This window comes from Gopherus evgoodei, chromosome 4 (genome assembly GCF_007399415.2).
Source record: "Gopherus evgoodei ecotype Sinaloan lineage chromosome 4, rGopEvg1_v1.p, whole genome shotgun sequence".
NCBI classification, from domain to species: Eukaryota; Metazoa; Chordata; order Testudines; family Testudinidae; genus Gopherus; species Gopherus evgoodei.
Genome location: NC_044325.1, coordinates 141,248,504 through 141,271,232, shown reverse-complemented (window position 1 = coordinate 141,271,232; position 22,729 = coordinate 141,248,504). Strand labels below are relative to the sequence as shown.

At 49.5% G+C, this 22,729-nt stretch overlaps 1 protein-coding gene across 1 annotated transcript; it reads left to right on the top strand.

Moving 5' to 3' along the window:
* Positions 1-258: 258 nt before the first annotated feature.
* On the top strand, positions 259-13,242 carry REN (renin). The gene is made up of 9 exons (XM_030562707.1): positions 259-353; positions 3,478-3,634; positions 6,166-6,289; positions 7,090-7,208; positions 8,460-8,656; positions 10,262-10,384; positions 11,140-11,284; positions 12,292-12,390; positions 13,081-13,242. The coding sequence occupies exons 1-9, from the start codon at positions 277-279 to the stop codon at positions 13,240-13,242; spliced, it is 1,203 nt and encodes a 400-aa protein (XP_030418567.1). The 5' UTR covers positions 259-276.
* The last annotated feature ends 9,487 nt before the right edge of the window (positions 13,243-22,729 follow it).

The following is a 22,729-nucleotide window of genomic DNA, read 5'->3' as shown; positions in this document are numbered from 1 at the left end:
GTATACTGCACCACATGTGTGTATGTGTCCCCCACCCAAACTGCCCTTTGCTAGGAAGTGAGGTCAAGTTTAGCTCCAAAATCTGTGTACGTATGGAGTGTCCCCATTGGCAGGATTTGTTATTCCCCAGTCTTCCTCCAATCCGCATTGAGCACAAACCTAAACAGATGCAGAAGGTTTGGCTATAAAAGCACAATGAGTTTTTCCTCTCCTTTGTTGCAAGCAGGAATCTGCTGTCCCAGAGAGAGGTCCATTCAAACAGAGCAAATTAGAAGGATGCAGCAGTTTTTGATCTTTGTGATGGCTACCTGGGGGGCAGGATTCTTCTGCTCTTCAATTGATGCTTTCCAAAGGTAACGTTCTGTATGTTACTAAAGGCCTATGGGATGGCGTGTGTGAGAGAGAGAGAGAGAGAGAGAGAGAATCTCTCTTGTATGTTTCTTTTCACTTGCGCTGTAACTGATGACAGAGGCTTCAGTTCCTGTAAATCAGTGCAGCTCTATTGACTTCCACAGAACGATGCTGATTTACACCAGCTGAGGATCCGGCCCTCACTTTTTAAAGGTTCACTAAAGGGGTCTGGGCTTTCTCTGCTCTCGGGCCCTTGGGGAGGTTGCCTTGCTCAGCAGTGTCTCTATTTTTAAAAATGAAAAGGGGAAGACGAAGAGCTTTCATTTAAAACTGAAATGAGACGTGGAACGGATGAAGCAGAGGCTATGCTATCCTTGGCCAGCTGAGCTGGGTTTCTTTCTGCTTTGTGTCGCTAGAGCAGCATAGAGCATCCAGAGAATTCTCAACTATTTTGGCCCATTTGCCTACTTAGAGAACCTACCAGCAATTGCCAGCCTCTGCCATACCACTCAGAGAAGGACAGGTAGAGTACAGCATCCACAGCAAGGGCTTCCTCTGTTTCCAAATGCATTTCTCAAAGCAGACTCTGATCTCATTTAAACTGGTAGAAATTCAGAGTAATGCCACTGAGACTAATAACAGAGTGACTCCAGGTTTCCCCAGTGCAAATGAGATGAAGATCCGTCCCATGCAATTTAAATTAGGCCTTTGAAGGGGATGTGGGAGAAGTTCCTACCCATTGGGTGATGGCTGCAGGGCCAGGACAGAGCATTCTCCACTCTGGGTATTCGGTTAATGTAGAGTCTCTGGGAAAGGCAGAAGCAGTCACAGGTGGTGAGTCTTTGGGGGCAGAAACTTCATGGGAATGGCAAGTTGGAGGCTATGTTGCCACTTAGGAGACTTCTCTTACTGACAAAATAAGAACCCGAGTCAGGTCTTTGAGAACAGAGTATTTTTTTAGCCTTGTAAATGCCTATAGGAACCATGCCACAGGGCCCAACAATGAGGTGTGGGGGGGTATTAGTGAATAGGTCACCCCAAGGGCTGGTCCCAGACTGGAACACTGGCCCCTAGTGCTTCTGAGCTTTGGGAAAGGTGGGACCTGAATTTCGCTAGTTGGGTCCATCTCTTGTACAGCAGATGATATTTTTCGCCTGAATTATTTTTTGGGCAAAAAATGCGAACTTGGAGCCATGGAAACATTTCCTACATTTGTGTTGGTTTTGCCAAATTCTGTTGGGCAAATTTGGAAACAATTGAAATGTTTTAATTATTTTTTTGTTTGAAACCACTTTTCATTTCCAAATTTCTTTCTGTTTTATTTTATAAAATGCTCAAAATCTAAACAAAACATTTAATTCAACCTGAAACAATATTTTATTCAGCCTTTCAATTGGCTAAAATAAAGCTTGAAAATGTTCATTTGTGGGTGGATCTAAAAGGATTTTTTTAATTTGATTTTTCAGAATTGCCCCTAAAAAAATCCGTTCTTCTGACACTTGTCTACTCATCACACATTAGAATGTGGGAAGAGGGGTGGGGAAAGGAAAACTAACATTTTCTAAAGCCCTAAAGTGAAATAGGAGCTGACATCTCATTTTGAAAAGTGACTTGGGCATTTTTAGGACACTACAGCTCATTGAAAGTCTGTGAAAATTTTACCCCAGATTGCGAACAGGTAACATGAAGACTGGCCGGAGACAGAAAGACAGACAGAGGAACGTGGAGAAAGTGAGACTCACAGAGAGAGGAAAGGAAAAGCAAAGAGAAATGGTGTAGCTCAGGATGGAAACAAGAGGGGGAGAATAAACTTTGCTAGAGGAGAACATAGAAGAATGAGAAATGTTCACAGCAAAAAGAGAAGGCGGAGGGAAGACAGTAAGTGCAGAGGCTCAAAGATAATTAGCCAAGTGCTGTATGGGAAGGTTTCTGTTTCCTCTCCAGAATCAAGGCCATGCTAGAGGAATCCAAAATGCTCTTGACTTAATGGACTGTTGGTTCGGTCTGATCTGCCAAACCCTCTGTACGAAGGAGAAGCTTGTGGTTAGAGCAGGGATGAGGCTTCAGGGGTAAGGGATACAGGGGACCCAGCAACCAAGAAGCATTGGGAGGAAAAGGAAAAGTGACTTTATAAAGCTCTTAGTGGCAAATGATACCCTGTACTGTGATCCTGTCCCGTCCCATAGGGGTGCACCCTACGTGCTGCTGGGACTCCGTAAGGAGTGCTCTCCCCGCGGAGTCTGTCCCCCAGCGTTAGACTGAAGTCCAACATCTCGAGTGAGCACTTGAGGCTCTGAAAGGTCCAGTGGCATATTCTGCAACAGCAGAAGGGGAAGGGGAGGGAGAAGCACCATGCCCTGGCCAAATTCCAACTCGTGTCAGGCCATTCTGCCTCCTTAAACTCCCCCTGCAGTGTCAATAGAATATAATAGTCTCCTGCATCCTTGGCCCCGCAAGCATGAGATCTGGCCTCATGCAGTCGTTTTGCTCTACTCAGCCGTGACTGGCCTGAGGCGTGAGCAATGCCCGGTCATCTGGGGACATGTTTCCATAGCTCTGTGCTGATTGTGCCAGTCACCGAACTGCTTCATCTTCCACTGGGATAAGAGGGACCGTTTGGGGCAGCCCGTGAGCTCCAGACTCCAATCAGGCCAGCAGATCGGTTATTCGGAGACAGGTGTCTACTGCCGCCTAGAGTAACTGAGTTGCATTCACCAGGCCAGCTGCTGAGGCTTAGCCAGGAACGCCGGGTCTCTCCCTCCCAGCCTGGCTTTCTACAGGCCCAGTTCTGTTCTCAGACCAGTTTTGCTGTGGAGTTATTTGGCCCATTTTGGTGGAAATGGAATCAATCCTGATTTACACCAGCATCAATAAGAACAGAATCGGGGCCAGATGAAAGAATGGGCACATGGGGATTTTCAAGTGTTTATGCATAACGGGTCAGATCCTCAGCTGCTGTCTCAGCTTTGACTTATATGACCCTACCTGAGGGTCTGGCTCTGTCTTTCCTGAGATGCAGAGGAAATCTGACAAGCTATCCAGCATTTCATCTTGCTGGTCCCTCCAGGCACCTTGCATCGGTCACCCTAAACCCCTGGCATTTTTCCTTCTTCCCCCAATGTACAGGATCCCACTAAAGAAAATGCCCTCAATCCGTCAGACCTTGCAGGAGATGGGTGTGAAAGTCTCAGACGTCTTCCCTGCCCTTAAGCAGAATAAATACGCCGGTGCCACAGGACCTCGGAATGGGACGGCCCCCACCATCCTCACCAACTATCTCGACGTGAGTTTCCCCCATTGCTTTAGTACCCATCCCCAGGTCTCCTTCCATACCTACGGGCTTGTCGACACAAGAGTTGTGCGGCCTTATCTGCCCGCTGTAGTTAAAGTGGTACAATCCCCCTAGTGTGGCTGCAGCTCCATCGGTAAAGGGCACTCTGGACTGACAGAGCTGTTGTCACATGGGAAGTCGATACACTATAGCTCGGCCAGCAGTTATCTTTTAGAATGACATCTGGACTTGATTAAAAGACTTCAAATGACAGAGAATCTGCCATGTGCCAAAGGTTCGTTACCATTTACATGGAAGCACGGCGGGAAACGGTGACACATACAGGACCAGGAAATACAGAGACATCTTCGGAGCAGGAACAGTCTTGTGTCGCTGTGAGTCCTCTGGCAGCACTTAAATAAGAATATGCTGTCAGGGGAGCTGTTCAGAGACGTGGGGGCCTAACACTGTTTAAGGGTCAGCATTGCTTGGCCAAGCCATTTAGATGCCTATGTCCCATTTTCAAAAGGGACTCAGGCTGTTTGCAAGTCGATGGGACGTGGGCTCCCAAGTGCCTACATCGGTTTTGGAAATTGCTCATGCCTGGCAATGCTCAGCAGGGCAATGCCTAAATCCCTTTAAAAATCTGGGCGGAAGTGCCTCGTCCAAAGTCCCCCCGCATGTTTGTGGTGGAGCAGGAGCAGGTCATCCAAATGGGGCTGATAACTGTCGACCAGGCTTGTAGGGAGTGATTTAACTATTAAAAGCAGCAAAGAATCCTGTGGCACCTTATAGACTAACAGACGTTTTGGAGCATGAGCTTTCGTGGGTGAATACCCACTTCCTCAGATGCATGTAATGGAAAAATCCAGGGGCAGGTATATATATGTGTGCTAGCAAGCAAGCTAGAGATAACGAGGTCAGTTCAATCAGGGAGGATGAGGCCCTGTTCTAGCAGTTGAGGTGTGAAAACCAAGAGAGGAGAAACTGGTTCTGTAATTGGCAAGCCATTCACAGTCTTTGTTCAATCCTCAGCTGATGGTGTCAAATTTGCAGATGAACTGAAGCTCAGCAGTTTCTCTTTGAAGTCTGGTCCTGAAGTTTTTTTGCTGCAGGATGGCCACCTTAAGGTCTGCTATAGTGTGGCCAGGGAGGTTGAAGTGCTCTCCTACAGGTTTTTGTATATTGCCATTCCTAATGTCTGATTTGTGTCCATTTATCCTTTTCCGTAGAGACTGTCCAGTTTGGCCGATGTACATAGCAGAGGGGCATTGCTGGCATATGATGGCGTATATTACATTGGTGGATGTGCAGGTGAATGAACCAGTGATGGTGTGGCTGATCTGGTTAGGTCCTGTGATGGTGTCGCTGGTGTAGATATGTGGGCAGAGTTGGCATCTGGCTCTGTTGATCTGGACGTGTACCCAGAAGCCTCCTACTGCAAGACAAACCCAAGAGAGAAACCAACAGGACTCCACTGGCCATCACATACAGCCCCCAGCTAAAACCCCTCCAACGCATCATCAAGGATCTACAACCCATCCTGGACAATGATCCCACACTTTCACAGGCCTTGGGTGGCAGGCCAATCCTTGCCCACAGACAACCTGCCAACCTGAAACATATTCTCACCAGTAACTGCACACCACACCATAATAACTCTAGCTCAGGAACCAATCCATGCAACAAACCTCGATGCCAACTCTGCCCACATATCTACACCAGCGACACCATCACAGGACCTAACCAGATCAGCCACACCATCACTGGTTCATTCACCTGCACATCCACCAATGTAATATACGCCATCATATGCCAGCAATGCCCCTCTGCTATGTACATCGGCCAAACTGGACAGTCTCTACGGAAAAGGATAAATGGACACAAATCAGACATTAGGAATGACAATATACAAAAACCTGTAGGAGAGCACTTCAACCTCCCTGGCCACACTATAGCAGACCTTAAGGTGGCCATCCTGCAGCAAAAAAACTTCAGGACCAGACTTCAAAGAGAAACTGCTGAGCTTCAGTTCATCTGCAAATTTGACACCATCAGCTGAGGATTGAACAAAGACTGTGAATGGCTTGCCAATTACAGAACCAGTTTCTCCTCTCTTGGTTTTCACACCTCAACTGCTAGAACAGGGCCTCATCCTCCCTGATTGAACTGACCTCGTTATCTCTAGCTTGCTTGCTAGCACACATATATATACCTGCCCCTGGATTTTTCCATTACATGCATCTGAGGAAGTGGGTATTCACCCACGAAAGCTCATGCTCCAAAACGTCTGTTAGTCTATAAGGTGCCACAGGATTCTTTGCTGCTTTTACAGATCCAGACTAACATGGCTACCCTCTGATACTTAACTATTAAAATTTGCTAAGGGCTTTGAGGTCCTCTGATGAGGGTCTTGTTACGCTCAGGGTGCATCGATGGGAAATCAGGTCATTTTCCCTAAGGATAATGCGCTCGCCAGCACAAATCAGCATTGCCAGGGCTCCCATTCGGTTCTAATGTTCCTCCCGTTGTGTGTTCTCCAGACCCAGTACTTTGGGGAGATCAGCATTGGCACACCAGCGCAGACCTTCAAGGTGGTCTTTGACACGGGCTCAGCCAACCTTTGGGTACCTTCCTACAGATGCTCTCCACTCTACAGCGCCTGCGGTGAGCCCTGGAGCGTCTCATGCCCAAACCACCTGGGAACACTGTTGGGGAGCTTGTGCTTGTGCAAATCAGGACTCCATTTGACTCAATGGATTGAGAGCAGAATTAGACCCCACTTCTTGTGGCTCCTGCAATCAGCCTGCATCATTTTCAGTAGGAAAGTTGCATAGGACCCGGAGTAGGGAGTATGGAAGAAGTCTATGGTGTAACAAAGTGCACACTCACCACAACGTGCATGGTGAAATGATAGGGAAATGCTACTTCTAGGCAGGAATGTATGTGTCATGATGCAGGGAAGGGTTCTGGTCTCGGCCGCTTGGTGGGAGCGTGTATGTGGTCATAGCAGGAGAGAGCATGGCTGATGGGAGGAAAGGATTTGAATGACATCTCAGAACAGATCTCAGAGAGTTGGGAATGTGGGAAAACTGCCAGGGAAAATAAACTGTAAGCATCTGTGGAGGGAGTCTGATCTTGTGATGATCGGAGATCTGGGCAGCTATTCCCTGCTCTGACACTGGCCCCCTGTGTGACCTTGGGGAAGTCCCTTCATCCCTCTAAGACTGATCCAAAGCCAATTGAAATCAGTTGAAAGACTCCCATTGACTTGGATGGGCTTTGGCTTAGGCTCTCTCTGTAAAAAAAAAAAGGATCATTCTCCACTGCATCACAGGGCAGGGGGCGGAGGAATTAATTAACCTTCGTGAGGCACTCCCATACTATAGTGATGGAAGCAGATAGCGCCCGCCTGTCATGCTGATTTGCTTTAACTCCCGTCACCCTCCTTTCTAATGTCTCCCCAGTGTCTCACAACCGCTACGACTCTTCCAAATCACGCACGTACCTGGAGAACGGGACGGGCTTTGCTATCCAGTATGGATCAGGAAGCGTGAAAGGTTTCCTCAGCCAGGACGTCGTCATGGTAAGTGCTGGTAAAGCCATGCTAAGGATAAACCCCATGGTGTGCTTCAAAGCCCATTGACGTCAATGGAAAGACACCCATTGACTCAACTAAGCTTTGTATCAGGCCATAAACACCCCCCTCCCTGCCCCGGTATAGGTCATATCCTCTACAAGCGTAACTCAGTAGAGCCCCATTGACTTCAGTGTAGACATACCTATTGCACCAGCTGGGGGTCTGGCCCATTGACTCAGTGGATTTCTATAGCAAACATTTCATCTGCAAAGATCCCAAAGCACTTTACAGACTGACAGGATCGCTTCCCCCATCAGTCGAGCCAGTTGTGTCCTGGAACATGGACACGCCACGTAACCATGTTTTGAAACTGGGTAGAGCAAAGTAAACTACAGCACTCTGAGTGCCCGGCGGCCACATCCTCATGGATAGTTAGTGCAAGGCAGGCGACTGCGGGGTCGATTTACACCCCAGCGAGCCTCAAGCTAAGTGTTCATGTAGACAAGCCCTTCATTTTGCCGGTAAATGAAAGCAGAGATTCTCCCATAATCACTGGATTCCTGGAGTTTTGTGCTTTAAGAACCATATCAAGTATTGGAAGGGTCCTGAAAAAATCAAGAGCACTAACAACACTGATGTCCAATAGCGGAGAGTGTAGTAGGTTTTGTTTAAACTCACATCACCACATGTATTGTTAGTTACACAGGGCTAGGAGCCTGTCGGGCTTTTCCCCAAAATACAGGAGAACGGAAGCCAGGGTTTGTGGCTCCACCTGCAATGATTTGGAGCCTGGCTGAGCAGCCCCAACTCCCATCAGAGGTCAGCGGGAGTTGTGGGGCTCAGCATGAAAATCAGGCTGTTGGGAGGGATGATCGCCATTCCCTTGAAGTCCCTTGAGCAGCAGTAGTGTTTGGGGTGGATGGGGGGCAGGGCAGCTTCTGCAGTGGTTCATAGTGGCTGTGGACAAGTGTGCACAGGTTAGAGCAGCCCGTGTGGCTGCTCTAATCTGCACTGGAAACAGCAGTAGCTCCTGAAAACCCCAGGATCAGGGAGCTTCGCTACTTATCCCTTGGTCCTTGAACTCGGCACCGGCACATGGATGAATCAGGGTCCGTTGTGCTCCCAACCCTCTTGAGTATTTAAATGAGCAACATGCAGAATATCCAAGTGCATGATACTTGTGCACCAAAGAGAAGTGCACTAGACCCCCATGTATCCTCCACTGATCTGCATTGTCTCATACTCTCCTCTCCCCAGGTGGCTGATATCCCCATCATCCAGGTCTTTGCTGAAGCCACGGCGCTGCCTGCCTTCCCCTTCATCTTTGCCAGGTTTGATGGGGTGCTGGGCATGGGGTACCCCAGCCAGGCCATCGATGGCATCACCCCAGTGTTTGACCGGATCCTCTCCCAGCAGGTCCTGAAGGAGGATGTGTTCTCAGTCTACTACAGCAGGTGGGTGTCGCTAGAAGCAAACAGCCTGTACTACAGAGGAACTGGGAGCGCCGCATGAGTCTATCAGTCCTGTACAGTGGGGTGGGGGTCTCTGGGGTTCACTGCTGCAAGAACGATGAATATAAAAGTTGTCTGGGTTCAGAGTTATGGCCAAGTTTAGCACGGCCTTCACTGAAGAAACAGAAAAGCAGGGAGGTTGGCGGGGTTGGAACTGAATAAGAGAGGAGCTGTGGGCCAGGCTGGAAGGGCACAGGCAGAGTTGTATGGGTGCCCAGAACAAGAGTAGTAGGAGGAGCCGTGGACCAAGATTGAGAGGCCGGGCGCAGTTGTGTTGGGGACCCATTACTGAAATAACCAGGGGTGTTGCAGGTCACAGTGAAAGGCAGACCTGGTCAAAAATTGTTATTCAAAACTTGTTTTGGTGGAAAATGGCTTTTTCTTTAAACAAATAATTTTTCTGTTTGAAATACCCATTTGTGACCCCAAAAATGTTCAGGTTCTTGTGAAAAAAGGGAAAACCCCCAAATTGAAATTGTTTGGGTATTCCACCGCTGAAAATGGGCAGAGGAGAAGTCGGTTTTTCAATGAAAATCCAAAAACTTTGGAGGAAAAATACTGATGGAACTAAAAATGTCTCGGTTTCCATCCAACACCTGTGCAGCATCGACCCCCGCTTCCTGGCCAGCTTTAGTGAAAGGCCTTCGGAAGTGTGGCTTGGGGGAAGCTTACCCTGAAGCCATCTGCACTGGGCTCAGTCCACACTGGTGCTGTCTTGTCGTGGCTTTTATGAGCAGTAAAACTAAATTCAAGAGACAAAAAATAATGCGAAACAAATCTGGAAATCAGACTGTGAACGGAAAGGGGTGGATCTCGTGCTCTCTCCTAAAGGTGCGACTGTCAGGGATGAACAGAGCCTAGTGACACCTTTCCCAAAGGCCTTGGTCTGCAGTCCTGGGCCAGATCCTCAGCTGGTGTAAATGCGTGTAGCTCTAGGCCAGCTTGCACCAGCTCAGGATCTGGCCAGCTGGTATGCAGAGCTCCTGAAGGCAAAATCTCCTTAGGATCCTTGTTTTATTAGATTTCTCTTTCTTTGCAGAGCTTCGAAGTAAGAAGATGATAAAACACAAACCCTCTCGAGGCGTCACCACACTAACAATCACCCTTGCACCCTGGTGCTGGGCGGTAAATTCTGCTAGCTCTGCCAGAAACATACCAAAAAATGACTCCCTTTAGCAGCCCAGTACTGGTTAGTATGAGCTCCCTCTGCACTGACTGGGCCACTGACACCAGAGGTCCATTACGCTCGCTGGAACACTCCTCGGCCTCTAAAGCACAGCCTTGCCCAAGCAGCCAGGTGGCAGCTTTGCTAGGTGTGAACTTGAGATCCCCAGGAAGCCTCTAATCAGAGCTTTCAGCATGCTGGAGCCATCTCCGAGACTCTCTTCACCGTGCACACTAACTCCCCTCACTCGATTCATCTGGCACATGGGAAATCTGCATCACGTCTTGGTCCCTATGGGGTTTCCCCATCCCCTGCCTTCCTGGAGTGGAGACCTGAAAGAAGGGGCAAGCTAGGAAGTTACTCTGTTGTGTTTTGTGTCCTAGGAACTCTCTTCTGAAACCTGGAGGGGAAATTATCCTTGGAGGAAGTGATCCAGCCTACTACACAGGGGGTTTCCACTACCTGAACGTCAACAAGAACGGCTACTGGCAGATCAGCATGAAGGGGTCAGTAGCAGGGAGCACACCTGGCCCTTACATAGCTCCCTCCCTCCTAGGTGGCGAGGGATTTGGGGAGGCACGGTAGAGTTATCAAAGCTGGAATCAGGCTGGGTCACTGGGGTTAACCCCTTTAACGCCTGCAAAAAGTGCTGGGGGACAAGTAACGTTGGATCCCAAAGGTTAACAAGAATGGTGCCAAGTCCGTGTGTAGCCCTCCTCATGTTCAACATGAGACAATTACCCAAAGTCCAGTCCTGGGAGGTCGGTAAGCCCAGTTCACAGGCAGAGACTGAGACACAGGGTGTGACTTGTCCAAGGACACACAGAGTCACTGGCAGCACAGGGCTAAAACCTATTCAGCATGCACAAGTCACATACACACACACCCCGACCCCAAGCCCTGGGGTTCCCCTGACCCTGAACTGTGTATGTTACAGGGCTGGGGCTGGGAGGAATGTGTAGGAGCTAGCAGATTGGTGTGGTCGGGGCCCAAGAAGAGCGCTTGGGTCTGTTGGAAGGGTCAGAGCAGATGCACATCAGCGCCTAGCAGCAGGATGTGAAGGGAGGTGGAAGGCGATGGACTGAGAGAGAGGGAGTTGGTGCTGATTGGAGGGGCCGGGAGAGAGAGGGAGCTGTCTAGATTGATTGATGTAATTTCTAAGGCTCCTGTTGACATTGATATTACAGGGCAGGGGTGACCAGAGTGCTGTCGGGAGGGGAGAGGTTAGGGGAAAGTCAGAGCTCTTTCCTTCACTCCATAGGGTGTCTGTCGGTGCTGAGACATTGTTCTGCAAAGAAGGTTGTTCGGTGGCCATCGACACTGGGGCTTCCTACATCACTGGCCCAGCAGGCTCCATAGCCGTGCTGATGAGAGCCATCCAGGCGGCGGAGCTGGCGGAAGGAGGGGTGAGCAAACCCACCATTCGCTCCTGTCCATCTGCTCGCTGGTTGGCATGTGACCAAGCAGCCAGCTTCATTAGGTCCTGACCTGGGAACTAGGGCAGGTGCTGGAGATGATGGGGATGAGGTTACAATTGATTCCCAGGGGAGAACACACAGCTTGTCTCTCCTTGGCTGTGACAGCACCCCTGTCTTTCCAGACCGTGGGGTAGCAATGGCCATTCCCACTGGCAGAGACAGGTGATCTGCTCCTGCACAGCTGAGAGAGGAGGAGATGGAATATCTTGATGACTTCTCCTTTATGAAGCCAGCGGTCAAAGACTCCATGTGCTTTAGGGCTGGCCGGGGTGGATAAGGAGAGAGATTCCTTTTGGGCACATAGTCACAGCCCCAGGCAGAGGGAGGTGGAACAGGACCCCTGGGCCCCAGGTTTTTACTGTCATGTTAACTCACTCTTGGTCTCCTTCCAGCTTGTTCTGTGTGGTTGCACCTCTTTGGGTGGCGGGGTGAGATAGTCCAAGAAGCCAAGATGAGCAGTGGGGGGGGGTGCTTTGGGATGCCTCACACTGTTCAGTCTCCATTGCTAACATGGGTCTGCTTTATCGAATGAGGTGCAACAGCCTTTAGCTGAGGCTACTTGTGTCTAGTGCCGGTTTTAGGCTGATTCCCCGATTCCCCAGAATCAAGCCTCGTGCCTAAGAGGGCCCCTTTTTAATTTTTTAATTTTTTTTATTCACCCAGGAGGGTTCCGGGTCTTCGGCAGCATTTCAGCTGCAGGGTGTGTGTGTGTGTGTCCGCTCTGGGTCTTCGATGGCATTTTGGCAGCAGGGGGTCCTTCAGTGCTGCGGAAGACCTGGAGCAGGACACACCCCCCCCGCCAAAGTGCCGCCGAAGCCCCGGACTGCCACCGAGTATTCAAATCAGGCTTCACAGTTCACAAAGCTTGCTGGACCGTCCTGCTCTGAGCCCCTCTGTAGGACCTAATCACCTTCTCCTTCCTTCCTCTGCTCCAGTATATCGTTGACTGTGACAAAGTCCACCTGCTGCCCGATATCTCCTTCCACCTCGGTGGGAAGGTCTACGCACTCAGTGGCTCAGCCTATGTCCTCCGGGTGAGATACCCATCCTCTGTTATTAATGGGAGTGGGGGTGGGGAAGGCAGCTGCTGCGCCTGCCAAGGGATTTCTAGGTGATACCCACTAAAGAACAAGTGTGACAGCATTAAGGGCAGAGAAAGATTTAGCAAGAGATCACTTCATTCGGACAGTTCTCCGCTTGTGTTCTTTATCTGGTTCAGAGCTGTTATTTTGGATATCATCAGCCGTGGACTTCAGACTTATGTCCAATATATTGTCCCCATAACACACGTAGGAATAAAGATAAGCCTAAACCAGAACTAGTTTTTCCAAAGCTCACAAAGTTTGTGGAGCTATCTGGATAAACGAGGACCTGATTCCAAACCTCACCCCCTGCTTTTACAAAACACAAACCCTCCCTGGGTAATTTCTCATCTTCACAGCAAAATCTCAAGAGGGCAGAGTGAAGAGCACGGCAGCAGGAGAATCTGGTGTGAGGGGCAGGGCCTGGGGTGGGGAGCAGGAATCTGGAGCAGGCCTGGCTGGAAAGCATAGAATGAAGTGTGGACCAGATTCTGGGAGAAGTAGTTGTGGAGCTAGCTAGCAACAGGAGGGAAGCAGTTACTTGGGGCATTTCAGGGTCTGGGGAAACAAATTCCAATCCAGGGCAGGATTCTTTCCCCGCTAGCATCTGTCCTCATGAGCTGAGTCTCTTTCCTTTCATAGCAATCCCAGTATGGAGAGGACATCTGCACCGTGGCATTCGCAGGTCTGGACATCCCTCCTCCAACTGGCCCCCTCTGGGTCCTGGGAGCCAGCTTCATCGGGCAATACTACACTGAATTCGACCGGCAGAACAACCGGATTGGCTTCGCCACCTCCCTCTGACAGCAGGAGTAGGGGAGTTGGGCAGAGGGAAAAGGAGAGAGTATCGGTTTGGAGAAGAAACACAAGACTGCCAAGGAGAAGCATTTTAAACTGTGAAAGAGAATAGCTTAGCAGAGTAGTTCCTTAAAGGCACAAAAAACACATCCTGTCTATATTTAAGCAAAAACCCCTTATTAGTCCACTTTGAAAATCAATGCTACACTTCAGTGATAGGCCTCAGAATTAGTCCTCTTTGCTCCAGAACTCCTCCACTCCACGGTCCTCATCACGCAGGCACCAATTTCCTCTTCCCCAGGGACTGGGTCTCGTCATTTGCAACTTTTATTTTTCCATATTATTTTGAGCCTCCTTTTGCCACAGCTGGACTTACTGCTACATTCCTATCCTATGAGTCAGCTGAGAGATGCACTTGTCCACAGGCCAGAATTTTCTAAGAGTGTAATACGTTATATTGGGTGTATTTGACCTCTACCTAGGTCCCTAAATGAGAGCTGAGAACTTTAAAAGATCTGGCCCTAACTGGGAGTACCAAGTGCTAGGAAATTGGGCCCTGAGCTCTTCTGAAAAATTTGGACCTTAGTGGCACAGTGATAAGAAGGTTTTTGAAAGGTGACTTACAAAAAAAAATCAATTTCTAATATCAAACCAAGGTGGTGTTTTTAAGGGGGATATCCCCCACCCCCCAGGGTTTTTTTATATTAGCATTTCAGATTTTTCTCTCCCCTGACAGACCATATGGATGACTGGAGAACAGGTAGGAATATGACATCAAACTTCAGGAAAGTGAAACCTGACTGATCCATAGTTTTGTTTGTTAGTTGTTGGGGGCTTTTTTTAAGGCCAGAAGAGACCTTTGTGATCTGACCTCCTGCATAACACAGGCCAGAGAATTTCCCAGAAATTTCTGCCTCAAGCCCATATCTGAGAATTGAGCTAGAGAATATTTTTTTTAGAAAGAGACATGCAATCTTAATTGCGAGGCTATTTGATTTTTTTTCATTCCAGACTCCTCAGAATACATTTTTGTTGCTTTTGCTCCTTTTTGTTCAAGCCTAGTGCAGATGTTTGAGAGAAAAGCTCTTTTTGTTCATGAGGAGGAAGGGGCAGCAAACCCTTAAGGCCAAAAGATGCTCAGATGGTTGTGAGGGGACCACATCTTGACAGAGACAGTGCTGCAGATGACGCCTCTCTCTTCCGCAGTCTCCTTTTCCATTTGCCATCATGTAACAGCCCTGTGGCGATTGCTGAGATGGAAGAGTGATAACCAGAAAGGCTTAAATAGATTTTTTAGCTGGCTGCTGATGCAATTTAGCAGGGGAAATGAGGCGAAGGAGCCGGCACCATAAATCAGCCAGCTCTCCATAAACCACCAGCAAGTCTCCTGTGGACCAATAGCGATTCATCTACCACCGTTTGAGAACCTTCGAATTAAGGGCTGGGAAAGCACCCATCCCAGAACCCCTCTGACAAAACCAGAGACGACCAGACTCTGCATTCCTGAAATGTTACCTTGAAAATATCAAGCGACAGGAAAAAAGCTTTTAAAAGAAAAATCTTTCAAGCTTCCTTTTTCCAACCTTAAAAAAGGGCAAAAGCTCATTTTATTCCCCCTTAGTGGGTCACCTTTAGTATGCTGATGCTTAACGGCACTGCCAGGATTAAAGGGAACAGCTCTGTGAAATACTCACTTGAAGCTGCACCTCTCGGATTGATGCATGGATCTCTGGAGGTGATTGCAGGGTTCCAGAAAGTTGGAACCTTAAAAAGCCAACAGGCCCTGGAAATCAGGTGGAAAGTTAGAGGCCTCTGTTCCCACTGTGCTGCAACAGGAGGTTACAGGGTGGTGCCCTGAGTCCTTACAACCTTTTTAGACTTTAAAGTGGGTATCTGTTCTGAAAAGTGGCCACATAAAAAATGGTTCCTTCCTACTCAACCAATCAGCTCCCTGGGTTTGACTGACCCTCACCCTGGAACAGACTGCTGTTCTGATCTGGTGTAAATGACTGCCCAAGGTGCAGGGGAATGGTGAATTCCCTTCCCCCCCCCCGCCCCATTGCATATGCAGTTGTATCTTGTTTTGCAGCTCCTATTAGACCTGCAAAGCCAGCACTTCTGCAGGAGAGTGAGCTGAACTGTACTGTAGCTTACACATCGCTCACAGCAATGTTAAACTGCCCTCCATTCCACCACCACCTGTGCAACTCCATTGATGAAGATGGGGATACAGAGGGATAGCGCAGAATTGTATTAGTCACGTTTCATAATTCATGAGCCAAATGGAACCAGCTTGCCTTTCAGATCCCAGGGTGCATGCATGCAGCTTTCAGTTAAGGGAGCAGGGGGCAAGGTCAACTCCTCTTCCTCCAGTGGAGTTGGACTGAGTATAAATGGAGGTACAACAAACCTTTTTTTTTTTTTAATATCTTTTTGTCAAGGTTTTTTCTCCACTCTGAACTTTAGGGTACAGATGTGGGGGACCTACATGGACATTTCTAAGCTTAATTACTAGCTTAGATCTGGTACACTGCCACCAGCCAGAATTTAGTGCCTGGCACACTTTCTGTTCCCCCAAAACCTTCCCTGGGGAACACAGATCCAAACCCCTTGGATCTTAAAACAAGGAGAAATTAACCATCCCCCCTCCTTTTTCCCCCACCAATCCCTGGTGAGTTCAGGTTCAATTCCCTTGGATCTCAAAACAAGGAAAAATCAATCAGGTTCTTAAAAAGAAAGCTTTTAATTAAAGAAAGAAAAAAAGTAAAAATTATCTCTGTAAAATCAGGATGGAAAATGCTTTACAGGGTACTTAGATTTATATAGCCCAGAGGAAACCCTCTCTAGCCTCAGGTTCAGAGTTACAGCAAACAGAGGTAAAAATCCTTGCAGCAAAAGAAACATTTACAAGTTGAGAAAACAAACATAAGACTAATCCACCTTGCCTGGCTATTACTTACAATTTTGACACATGAAAGACTGATTCAGAAAGATTTGGAGAGCCTAGATGTACGTCTGGTCCCTCTTAGTCTCAAGAGCGAACAACGAACAAAACAAAAAGCACAAACAAAGACTTCCCTCTACCAAGATTTTAAAGTATCTTGTCCCCCTATTGGTCCTCTGGTCAGGTGTCAGCCAGGTTTACTGAGCTTCTTAACCCTTTACAGGTAAAAGAGACATTAACCCTTAACCATCAGTTTATGACACTTTTAAACTGAGTGTATTTGATCTGGAAATCCAAATCAGCACAACAAACATGGATCTCCAGAGTGTCATTTGTAGACGTTTTTCTCAGAGCAGAGGCATACTTTAAGGTAACAGTCTTAAGTTAAAATTATTAACAATCAATTCACTTATGGATAGAACACTGGGTATGCTACCAGGTTGCCGATGGCTGCCTGCCAGGAACAGCTGAGTGTTTTGTTAAACTTTTCCACATTGTTTGTTTGTTTTTTTGAGCTGTAGAAAAGCAGTTCATGTGCAGTTTAACGATATATTTATAGCTTGTGTTAATCCCGCCTACTCTGTGATCTTTTGTATTAAACAAAGACTCAAAGCAACAAGGACTCTGAGCTGATGTTTGTTATTGCAGATGCAAGAGAAATCAAGCGAATGTTAAGAGCACAACAAGTGTTTCTTTATCCGAGTTTACCATAACAGACACAAAGTGTATGTCGATGCTGCAGCTGGGAGATGGCACAGGCTAGCCGCTGGAGTCAAAGCCTGCTCAACTCTCTCTGTCCGAGTTCAGGTGGCTAGCTTCAGGAGCAGCGCCAGGGTTTCTGACGCCCTAGGCGGACGGTCATTTCGCCGCTCCCTGCGGGTCCGGTGGACCTACCGCAGTCATGCCGGCAGATGGTCCGCTGCTGGAAAGGCTCTGGTGGAGCTGCCTCAGTGATGCCAGCAGGCGGTCCGCTGGTCTGAAGGCTCCGGTGGACCTGCCGCAGGCATGATTGCGGTAGGTCGGCCGGAGCCTTTAGACCAGCACACCGTCTGCCGAAATTACTGCGGCAGCTCCACCGGAGCCTTCCCAGCAGCGGACCATCCGCCGGCATGACTGCAGTAGTTCCACCGGACCAGCATGCTGCCCCCCTGGCAAAATAGCACCCCAAAAAAATACTGGTGCCCTAGGCCATTGCCTAGGTCGCCTAAATGGTAGTGCCGGCCCTGGCTAGCTCGTAATGCCACCTGTGAGGAACCAGCCACTCTGCGATTTTTGGCGTGTTCACTTGAGTGTGTGCGTTTCCAGAGTTTGACAGAAAATACGTGGCCATGAAGCGTGCGGGACTGCGGAGAGGGGGGAGCGAGATTTTCTTTGCTTTGGATTGTATTCAGATTTTCAGCTGCTCACAACCCCGCAGGCTGATTTTTGTTACACCCCCTGGGGATCACAATGCAGCAACTGAGAAACACGGGGCTAGAGGAAAAGAATGGTCTTTAGACTGCTCAGCAGGAGCCCTGAATTCAATTCCCAGCTCTGCCAGACATGCAGTGTGACCTCACCTATGTCAGCCAGGGCCCGATTTTCAAAGGAGCGCAGTGTCAGATTTACAGCACCCTGGGCTCTTTTGAAAATCTGGCTGTTAATCTCTCAGTGCCCCGGTTCCCCATCTGTAAAATGGAGATAATACTTCTCTTCCACCCTTTACAAGCTAAATAGATGAGAGAGAAAATCTTTGGGTCAGAGAACGGCTCTTCCTATGTGCTTGTACAGGGCAGTGCCAGGGGCTGTAGTTGTTTCTGTAATACAAATAGCATGGAGGTGACGCTGCAGTCAGATGGGTTTGGGAGGGGAAATGGGGGCACTAACCTACTCAATCTCCTCCCACGAGCCTAAGCTAAAGAATGAAACAAGTAGGGCTCTACAGGCATTAAACAGGGGTCTGTGGCAGTCATGCAGGGATCCCATGGAGTTGGATAGTGTTGTACCAGTTGCTATGCTGGCTGTGGGTGGGGCTGCTCAGAGGGGGTCTCAAGCAGTGCCTCTGGAGGTGTCTGCACTCCCTGCTTCTGGAAGAATGGGCAATAGTATAATTGCAGCTGCCTCTGTATCCACTTCCACTAATAAATAGATGCAATTCTGTCTCCTGGACTCATACTGACATGGTGATTCAGGGTTGTGGGGGGCTGCCTGGGACAACCCACCAGGAAGCAGAGTGTGAGGTCACGGAGCAGCACCCTTGATAAAGTCGCTGTGTGCTCCATGTGAGGCTGGCAGAAGGAGACAGAGCTCTATTCTAGCCCTAGCTCACCGGGGCATATGATTCCAGGCAAGGCACATCACTTCTCTAGCCAAGAGGAACAACATCCAAGTATCTGGAGAAGAATTAAACCAAGTCAGAGGCTTAAATTAGACCATACAATCCCCTCACAGAGTACGCAGGGCTGCCCTTCACACACCCCCTGCTCACCCAGGGTAAAGGTATCCACGCAGGGACTGGCACGGGTTAACTAGCTCTATTTAAAAGGTGATTTGAATTAAATCAGTACGAAGTTGTGTGTGCAGACAAGGACTTAAGGAAAACCTTTTATATTGTATCTTTGAGTGAGAGGGGTTCCTTGTGAGGGAGGATCCTACCATATATGGTCTGGTCCAAACAGCAAGGCAACCCCTGCAACTAGGGGATGACAGCAGGCTCATGCCATGTAAGGGAGGCCCTCCTTCACAGAGACCACCTTCTACTGGAGGGCAGGGCTTCCCCTGACTCAGCCTGTGGAGGGCTGGGCTGGAGCTCCAGGCTCCTATGCCCCTCAAAAGGCTTCCCCCTGGATTGGGAGCAGTGACCCTCTCCTGAAGTACAAAGGTGGGGGTGACCCAGCCTTGTCCCCCTCCCCTAGAAGACTCCAAGGACAAGTCTTGAGAAGCGTGGGGAATGCCCAAGGAACGGGTGAGAGATATTGGAGAGCAGGAGGTAATGAGGGCAGGGTGAGGAGCTGGAGCGGGGTGGGGGTGAGTCAGAAGGGGGGGTGATAGAGAGTGGGGGGCTATATAAGGAGAGAGTGGTGCGGGAGGTGGCAGCATGATGTGTGTGTGTGTGTGTGTAGGGGTCACAATTCCTACCCACGATGGCTCCGCTCAGCAGCGGAAGTGAGCTCTGGGGTTCCCCTTCCTTGCACTGCTCCCCCAACAGGGGAAGGGAGACCTGAGCTCCCCTCCCTCCCCACATTGCCTCCAGCATTGGAGAAGGGGGTCCAGACTCGCCCAACCCATCTGTGTGGGGGCAGCAGCATACAGTACCTCTGTGCTTTCCCCACGGGCAGCTCCAGGCACCAGCGCTCTAAGCACGTGCCTGTGGTGGCAAGCTGTGGGGGGCACTCTGCCGGTCGCCGCTAAGGCGGCAGGCAGGGTGCCTTCGGCGGCTTGCCTGTGGAGGGTCCACTGGTCCCACAGCTTCAGTGGACCTCCCACAGGTGTGGGACCAGCGCGGGACTAGCAGACCCTCCATGCTTGGGGCAGCAAAATGTCTAGAGCCACCCTTGGCTTCCCCCCAGCTTGACCTTGGAGTACTTCAAAGAGGCCTTCACTTATCTTCCTTTGACAGCATGGACATGCAGACAGAGCTAAACACCCTCTGAAGGTCTGGCTCTTCCCAGGGAGCTGAGCCGTGTCTGTAGCTCTTTTGAGGCCAGTATATTAACTCGGGAGGTCCCAGGTTCGGTCCTGAGTGACAACAAAGACAACAGTCGCTACATAAGCGCATGTGCATGTATGTATATAAACAAAACTAGCGATTGCTCCAGGTTAAAATCTTACATTCATGCTGCCTGTTTTCTCCTACTTCAGATTGCTGTTATGTTTACAGACAGTATCAGTTTAAATAAGTGGGTCAAGACGTTTAGCCATACACGCTTTTGTCAGCTTGTTTGTGTTTGTTTTTGTTGCAAAGCAGCATGCTTTCCTTCACAACTAGAGAGTTAGCAATGCCCAGGTAGGTATGAAAGATTAGTTACTACCAGAGGCAGCTCCAGGCCTCAGCACGCCAAGCGCGTGCTTGAGATAGCATGCCGCGGGGAACGCTCTGCTGGTCGCCAGGAGGGTGGCAGGCAGGGCTCCGGTGGACGCAGAGGGTCCGCTGGTCCCACGGCTTCAGTGGAGCGCCTGCGGGAGGTCCACTGGAACCGCAGGACCAGCGACCGGCAGAGCACCCCCGCGGCATGCCGCCCTGCTTGGGGCAGCAAAATGCCTAGAGCCGCCCTTGGTTACTACTTGATTGTAAACCCTCTGAGGCAATCTGTCTCTTGGTTTCTGTGTTTGTACAGCACCTAGCACCATAAGGGCCTGGACCATGACTTGGGGTTCTACATCGTCCAACCATTCAAATACCAGCAACAAAACGTCTATGTGGGAGGTGAAATTCTGCAAACTGATCTGTGCCTCAATTCTCCATTTGTTAAAAGAGGATCCTGCTTCTGCACCTCAGAGCATGGGCACCAGGTTTGTATAATTTTTGCTGGTGCCCAGCCAGAACAGGTCCAAGCAGAGCAGTCCCATCCATAGGATGGATCTGGGCAACTGCCCTAGGCCCCATGCTTCAGGGGGACATGGGGTCCAGGGCAGCCTGGGGGATTAGCAGGGACCCAGGCACCAGCAGCAGCGAGCGATTTGGCCCCTGCTTGCCCTGCCAGCTCCTGGCATTGCTTGGAGGAGGAGGGTAGAAGCCAGAAAGAGGCAGGGTGGGGGTGTAAGCTTGGGGGAAGGAGTAGAATGGAGGGAAGGGGTGGAGCAGGGGTGGGAAGAGGCAGAGTAGGGAGTGGGAAGCGGTGGAGTGGAGTGGGCTGGGGTCGGGTTGCTTGCTGCTGCTGGTGCCAAGCCCCCCACTAACCCTCCAGGCTGCCCTGAACCGTGTGTCCCCCAGAAGTGCAGGGCCTCGCCAAAGTGCAGAGCCTGGGGCGGTTGTCCCAGTCTGTCCTATAGATGGGATGGCTCTGAAAAATATATGCCCAAACACTGGTGGAGCTGAGCCCACATTTCTGAATATTGGTGGAGCACGGGCACCACGGGCCCATATAACTCGCCTCCTATGCCTCAGAGGGGTCTCACATGAATTTACGCTTCAATACTCCAGTGATGGGCAGCTCAGAAGAACATAGACAGTGGATGTGAAAGGCTGGGCTTAAATATCTGGTTTTGCTTTTCAGGAGCCAACGCTTATAGGAAATCTGTGGAATGTTTGTAAAGAGCTTTGCAGTCAGTTGTGCTGTGTCTAAAACGGCAATACATTTTCCAAAAAAATAACCACAGATACCAGCCTTTACCTACCAGTTGCTTACAGACAGGTGCTTTAGATCTTTTTAGGAGTCCTGGTTATATCCTCTGGACATGTTTGTTTGGGTTTTAACACTAACATTCTGGAGGAGAATGTCTCTATGGTGCATGTCTAAAGAAGCCTCACTTCAGTCTCCCCAGGGGAGACAAAGGGAAGGTGTCCTTTTAATATCTCCCTCCACTCAAAACTACAGAGCAACATTTGTGTGTTTCAGGAAAGAAGTCTGAGCTTGGAGCAGAGCCAAGACACACCCATGCTGAGTGACAAGTGCAAACAGCTACTGGAAGCTCCTAATCCTAGTCTGTGCACTGTGTCCCCCTCATCGGCTGCTCACTGAATTATCAGCAGTGCTTAGGTACACAGTTGGGACGTGGCATAGTTCTCCCTGATTGTGATCTCCAGCTTTCAGGCTCCAACTAAGTCCAAGAGAAAGACACTTCGCTGGTTTAATGACAGTTCTTGGCACTCAATTCACATGGCTGCTTTCATTAAATAGCAGCCTCCACGCAGCAACGAGGGAGGGTAGAGAGTGGGATCAGGTAACCCCTGAGGAGCAAAGGGGGGTGGTGCTAGGGGCCAGCTTAACTCCTGAGAGCACAGGCAACCAGCAGCAGATGTGGTTTACAGCTCAGTAGATTTGCATGGAAACGTTCACATTCCCCAAAGGCTAGGCACCTGCCTGGTACAGGGGTACCTCCCCCTCCGTTTCCTCACGCTGGTGGGCTCCTGTGTTAAGTGCAGTGGTGTATACTAAGATGTGTGTTATGCTTATGTCAATTCTTCATAAATCCAGGTCCTAGGGCTGGAGTGTGTTTGGGGTGGGCTGCAGTCACTTCTTAAGAGCAGCAAAGAATCCTGTGGCACCTTATAGACTAACAGACGTTTTGGAGCATGAGCTTTCGTGGGTGAATACCCACTTCCTTCCTTGCATCTGAGGAAGTGGGTATTCACCCACGAAAGCTCATGCTCCAAAACGTCTGTTAGTCTATAAGGTGCCACAGGATTCTTTGCTGCTTTTACAGATCCAGACTAACACGGCTACCCTCTGATACTAGTCACTTCTTAGTAAAGGGTGGGGGGCGGGTGTTTGTAACGGACAGGCCACAGGCCAGCTCCTGAGCCGCATTCTCACTTCTTTGCATCACTCGGGAGGCACAGAGGTGCTGGACAGCATCTAGCTCCCCACAGCTTGGCCAGCCCTACCCCATTCCTGTTCCCCCAGTCCC

Excerpts from the sequence above, each read along its gene's own strand:
- REN (XM_030562707.1), top strand. The coding sequence starts at position 277 with ATGCAGCAGTTTTTGATCTTTGTGATGGCTACCTGGGGGGCAGGATTC. Across the intron at positions 8,657-10,261 it reads TTCTCAGTCTACTACAGCAG|GAACTCTCTTCTGAAACCTG; the intron begins GTGGGTGTCGCT and ends TTTGTGTCCTAG. Across the intron at positions 10,385-11,139 it reads TGGCAGATCAGCATGAAGGG|GGTGTCTGTCGGTGCTGAGA; the intron begins GTCAGTAGCAGG and ends TTCACTCCATAG.